At 58.5% G+C, this 6,270-nt stretch overlaps 1 protein-coding gene across 1 annotated transcript; it reads right to left on the bottom strand.

The window, feature by feature from the left end:
• Positions 1-6: 6 nt before the first annotated feature.
• LOC118002006 lies at positions 7-6,147 on the bottom strand (the record flags this gene model as incomplete). Its single annotated transcript, XM_034992220.1, is given in 5 exon segments — positions 7-1,544; positions 1,804-1,895; positions 2,072-2,194; positions 3,868-4,164; positions 5,755-6,147. Coding segments are annotated over 5 exon segments (1,001 nt in total), but the record flags the coding sequence as incomplete, so codon positions are not given.
• Between the last annotated feature and the right edge of the window lie 123 nt (positions 6,148-6,270).

Below are 6,270 nucleotides of genomic sequence, written 5' to 3'. Positions count from 1 at the left end.
GGTAGAGCATGGAAGGAGAGAAAATGTGTCCCATACCGAGAGGTGACCCTATAGTATTTTTCTTGGGCTCAGGTGAACTGCTCCCACCTCTCCCACAAACAACATGTGTACATTTATTGTCTGATTACACAAAATTGCTTCTGTTTTCCTTCCTGTGGGAGAGGAGTTCCTGCTCTTTCTCACCAGGTCCTGGTATTACAGAAAGGGAAGTAGGGTCTGTGACCGCAGGAGGAGAGGGTGGAGGAGGGCACAGGGGCAGGGATGTGGCCGATGGGGCTGGAGGGCAGGGGTGGGGCTGAGCAGAGGGCGTGGGGCGGCGGGCAGGCCTGGGCATCAGCGGTGTGACTGGTCACTGAATTCCTGGAGCAGGGGCCCCAGAGAGAGAAAGACACTAGGAGATGGGAAGGGTCCTGCCCAGACCCTCGGAAGTGCCACCGTGTGAATGAATAGCAGCCCTGGAGGGACGGCTGAGGAGTCTGGGAGGGTGGCAGGTGGGCCAGGGGGTCCAGGAGAGTGGCCGTCAGGGACCCGAGGGCAGAGGGTGTTGGCGAAGGAAAGGGGCATCAATGGTGTCACGTGGGGGCCACCTCCTGGCTCTCTAGGGGTCCCCATAAGGTGAGGTCAAGGTGGGGGCTCAGGTATGGAGCAGGGGCAGCACGGACAAGCTGAGGGCTGCAGGGAAGGAGCCAGCAGGGTCACGGGGACGAGCCAGAGACAGGAATGCAGGAGAGGACAGGTCCCCAGGGAAGGGCCTTGAAGTGCAGGGAAAAGTCCTCACTGAGCCCGGAGGAGCTCAGCGTCCTCCATGGGGACAGGAGAGAGGGACACAGGTGTCTACCAATGCAGTCAGTTAACGCTAACTGTCAGGAACTAGAACTTCTGCTTTTTCCTGAGCAACAGGAGGCTGGGCCATTGGCCAACAGGACAGGACAGAAGGAGGTTTGCCACTACAGGGGACAGCCGAGGGCTGGAGAGACGGGCCCTGGAGCACGTTCCCTGGGCTGAGTCCTGACTCCGGGGCTCCCGGCTGTGCGGCCTGGAGAGTCAGCCTTTCTGGCTCCTTCTACTGATCTGTAAAGTGGGCACAACGATCCCCACCTCACAGACAGTCCACGGGGACCCGGTGCGTTAGGAGCGGGCAGAATGGTCAGAGAGTGCGTGTCACCGGGCCAGCACTCAGCCAGCGCTGACGATTACGGATTCACGTCGTCTGTGAACAGCTCTCAGCACATGACTGACGCTGGCTGGTGTCCAAGATTGGTTGAGGCAGGATATTGGGTCTCACGGGGAACGTGTGCAGAACAATTTAGCATAGAAATAGCTGATAGTTGGATCCACGCAGTCCCTGCTCAGAGCAGTGAGAGGGGGAAAAGGCAGGACCAGAGCTTCGGGCATCAGGCTCACAAGACAGATGTCCCCGGAGGGCGGGATTCTCCTGCTTCTTCCCGTTAGGGAATCATGCTCACGGCCTGGCCTGGCCTGCGGACCTCACTGTAGACGGTAGTGAGAGAGGTCTCCTCTTCTAGATGTGGTGCACCCCTACCCTGGAATGCAGACAGAGGGTTCCTGAGGGACACAGACAGCCCAGAGGGACCCACACAGACCCAGTGCTGCTGACAAGACCTGCCCCAGCGCCCAGCACTGCATGGACCCCAGGAGAATTTTCTTAGTTAATACTGCCTTGTCTGGAAAGGGTTACAGAGGCATCGAGGCCAGAACGTGTAGATAACTGGGATTGACAGGCACACACCCAGGCACAGAGGGACTTGGGAGAACCCAGGCTGCCTCCTCTCCCAGCCTCACCTTGTCCCTGTTGTCTCCAGCCTCCTGCTGGCTCAGCTCTGCATAGTGGATGCCACCATCCGGGTCCCCGTGCTCCTTCTGCGATCCTGCACCTGAGTAATACACAGATGGAACTTGAGTCTGAGCCTGGCCACCTGGACCCTCCCCGACTCTATGACCCCCACGGCCAAGGCCACACCAGCCGCCACCTACAGGGACATGCCCTGAGCTGCAAAATGCAGGAGAAAGGGTGTCCAGGGTCCAGTGGGGGAGGGAAAGTGCAACCTGCCTCTCCCAGGCTTCAAGTTCTTCTTCCCACGTCTCTTCCAAAGATATAGTCCAGCTCCGAGGATCAGCAGCACGGCCACAATGGCCCCCAGGATGCCTCCCAGGAGGGCAGTGCCAGCCTGTCCTGGTTGAAGAAGGACAGAGTGAAGAAGGTTAAGACACAGAGAACTGAAGTGGGGACAGGAGAGAGAGGGACACAGGTGTCTACCAATGCAGTCAGTTAATGCTGTCAGGAACTAGAACTTCTGCTTGAAGTGAAGAGTGAAGAAGGTTAAGACACAGAGAACTGAGGACGCCCATTGCCAGGCACATGGAGACGTCTGAAGGGACCTGGTCAGAAGCCGCAGAGGGAGGAGCATGGCAGGTGCTTTCACTCAGCCAGTTCCCGAGCTCCTGCCTGGGGCCGAGGTGCTGAGAGGAACAGGACATGGTGCCCGCCCTTGAGGAGCTCCTCAGTGGGGGGAGGGCTGAGAACATGCCAGAGGCAGCCAGCCAGAGCCATGCCAGGGCACGAGAGCTTTACAGCTTGTACCCAGGTCCTCAGGGAGGGCCTCCTGGAGGAGGTGATGGGGAAACCTTGTCTCGAGGGAGGAGTAGGAGATTCCCCGATATTCGGGGTGGGTGCGGCATTCCAGGAAGGAGAGCCATGAACAGGAATGTCTGGGTCAACTCTCCAGCCCTGGGAGCAGCCAGCAGCCCCTGGGGCAGGCGGGAGAGGGACCAGGCAGGGAGGAGCCCAGTAGGAGGATGAGACGGAGGCAGGAGCCTCTTTCCAGAGGGTCCAGTGGGTCACTGAGCCATGAGCTTCCTCTGGGATCAGGGATGCTGAGGCAGCAGATCCAGCTGCCTCCTCTCCCAGCCTCACTTTGTCCCCCACCAGCTGGAGGAGGGGGTGGAGGGGTGAGGGGGCACAGGCGGAACCAGGTCATTCATTCATTCATACATTCAGGGACACAGTGACTGTGAGCAAACTGCCCGAGGCCGAGGGTGGGACAGGCATTCAAAGTAGAAGCAGACATGACCCCTGCCCTCCAGAGGTTCAGGCTACAGAGGAGACTGATTCTGGGCCAGAGCATCAGCTCTCAGTGTGGGGTCACTGACTGCTCCTTAGAGGAGACGAGGTGTGAGGGCAGGACAGCAGCAGCTCCTGCAGGGCCCTGAGCCATCCAGGCTGAGGAGCCCCTGTGCAAACTCTCTTCATGCTGGAACTGCACCCAGCACGTGGCCCTGTGGGACGCTTGGATCACAGGGTCCCCGAGCCAGCTACAGGGAAGGGGTCCCTGGACAGGAAGAAGTGGGGGAGTGGAGGACTCCTGATTTGGAAGGGCCGAGGGCAGAGGGAGGGGCCTGAGCTGAGGCTGGAAGCTGAGGACAGCAGGACCCAGCCGGGAATGCAGGCAAGCAGGTGGGTGTGAAGTGTGTCTGTGAGACCAGAAACGGGCAGAGGAACCCCGAGCCCTGAATCCTGATTCACTGGCTCAGACCCCTCAGATGGCACAGACCACTGACACCCCCAACTCGCTTCTCCTGAAAACCACCCTGGACACACAGGGAATGATGGATGAGGGTGGGGAGAGGTACCTGCTGGGTGCTGCCTGGACCAGCAGGGGTGAGAGGTAGGGAGGAAGGGGAGGGACACTGAGAAAGGCAGGAGCATGTTGGATGTGCCTGCCAGAGTCCTGGAGTGTGACCAGGCAGCAGGTGGTGACATAAACGTGGAAGACAGAGGCCGGGAACCCTCACCCAGGGCTGCCTGAGCTCGCGGAGAGCCCCTCCCCTCTGGCAGGATGCACTCACCGTGGACACAAATGTTCCCAAGGCCCCGGGTGGCAGTTTTCTGGTCCACCTGGTTGCTGACCACACAGGTGAGGCTGGAGCTGGGCTGGCTCAGGGACAGGTTCACAGCCAGGGTCCAGGGGTTGGGGGCTGGTCCTGGGGAAGGTCTCTGCTCCAGCTCCTTGGGGAGACCCTCGCTCTCCCAGGACACGATCAGGTCCTCCCTGGTTCCCGTGGTGTCACACTCCACAGTGACGTTGCACCAGCCTGGTGTGAGGGACAGAACCGTGGCCCGGATCTGGGGAAGAGGCGCGGGCTCTGGGGTGGGAGGGACAAGAGGAGAGAGCTGCACGTGAGTGGAGAACATCCCAGCTCATGCTTTCTCCTGCGGTATCTCCCTGAAGCTCTGGCTTCCTCCCCCTAAGGATGGTGATTGCATTTTACAGATAACACAACACTGACCCAAAAACATAGCAAGTGCCAATAAGGAAGGGAGCCACTGAGTTCAGCTCTATGTGATTTCACTAGACTAAACAGGTCTTAAAAATCTCCCTTGATAAAATAAATGCTAGATCCACCTACCGAAACCCATTAATTCTAAGACAGTGCAGTGTCACCTAGAAGAAGGGAAAGTTGTAAAAGATTTTCCTGGTCCAGACCCTGGCCCTGCTTCTCCTGCTCGGATGGTGCCCAGGACTGCACAGTCCCTGGTGCATTAGGCCACTGGACAGCTCTGGGAGCCCAGAAACAGCCCCAGACTCCCACCAGGAGAGACCGTGGTGGGGGACACAGTGGTGGTTCCTAGAAATGGCCTCCTTGAGTGTGGTCACATCATGCCCTGAACTTGGGTCCACCCAGAAAGACAAGGGACAGGGTGACTTCAGTCTTGGGACTCTCCGGACCTGAGGCTGCAAAGGCCACTCTCTCGGGAGCAGGACGTCTCCCTGTGCAGAGGAGGGGGTGGGTGCAGGGAGAGAGAGCTGCTCACTGAGTGTCTGAGGAAGGGTTGTGTGTGACCTTCTCCTACATCTGTGGAGGTTCAGAGCTGGACCTGTGGAGTCTGAGAGTGAGCTGGCCTCGGGCTGGAGCTGAGAAGGACAAGGGGACGGGGCGGTGAGAACCACACGCGGGATCCCAGATCCTGCTAGGATGTCCTAGCAGTGTCCCCCAACCATGGCCACGTGCCGACCCTCAGAACCTGCAGGTGTCTTAGGTTCCATGGCAAAGGGAAAATGAGGCTGCGAACCAGCTGACCCTAAACGAGAGCTGGTCTGGAATCCCGGACAGGCCCCATGTAATCACAGGGTCCTCTCAAGTGGAAGGAGGCAGGAGAGGAGGTGGGAGGATGCAGCATCAGAGGGGCTCATCCCACCAGTGCCGGCTGTGAAGGGGGAGGAAGGGGCCACGAGCCAGGGGATGCGGGCGCCACTAGAAGGGGGGACGGGAACAGAAATGGATTCTCCCCGGGCCTCCAGAGAGGAGCACAGCCCTGCCGACACCTGGACCTCATGGCAGAGGCTCTGGGGTCTGACTCCTGCTCCACAGCCCAGGAGGACGCGCAGGTGGTGGTGTGGTCAGCCATGAGGGTCAGTCACCAGCCACAGCAGCACTGGACAGCTAATAGTCACACTGAGTGCCCTGAGTCCCGTGGGCACAGTGAGTGTTATGGCAAAATCCCCATCTCCCCCCATTCCCTGTTCCACTCCTGAAGCACCAAAGTGACTTATCCCTCGTGTGAGTCTCCGCTCTGCCTGCATTTGTGATGGACACACGGCATCCAATTTGAGCGGAGAAGATCATGTCTGAAGGCTGGGGTCGGGAAGGAATCCTGCAAGCGGGGTGCGTGGACACTCCCAGGGACAGAGGAAGGAGGTCAGCTATGGGACTGGGGGAGGGGCCGCCACGTACCGTAGACCCTCAGGTGGAAATCCTGGTCATGCTGTCTTCCTCTCCTGTAGGACTCTCGAGCCCGGTACCGCCCACTGTCCTCAAGGGTCAGGTTATCAATCCTCAGGGTCGTTACGTTGAGCACATGGACCCTCTTCTCGAACTTGTCCTGCAAGTTGACCCATTCTGGAACATCTCTCCCAGGAAACACGTGCAGCATGGCTATGTAGTATGACCCGGATACAGTGCCCCATGAAATCTTCTCCAGTTCGACCTCTGGAGGTAATTCTGGACTTCTGATCACATGAAACCACACAGAAGCTCCTTGAGTCCCCTTCACAGAAACAGGGATTCCAGAATCCTCAACTCCAGAAACATGGGCTCCAGAACTCTGGGTCACAGCACTGCAGACGCCTAGGACATAAGACAGAAAATGTGAGTGGTTTTTGCCAAGAATAAAGGAGAAAACCCTAGAACCCATCTTCTTCATGAAATCCATCCTATGTGCTCTCCTTGAGTCTTGGAAGGCAGGACGGT

This window comes from Mirounga leonina, unplaced genomic scaffold, assembly GCF_011800145.1.
Source record: "Mirounga leonina isolate KUSES-001 unplaced genomic scaffold, KU_Mleo_1.0 Mir_60, whole genome shotgun sequence".
Lineage (NCBI taxonomy): Eukaryota > Metazoa > Chordata > Mammalia > Carnivora > Phocidae > Mirounga > Mirounga leonina.
The sequence above is the reverse complement of the archived record's forward strand: the minus strand, read 5'-3'. Positions and strand labels throughout refer to the sequence as shown.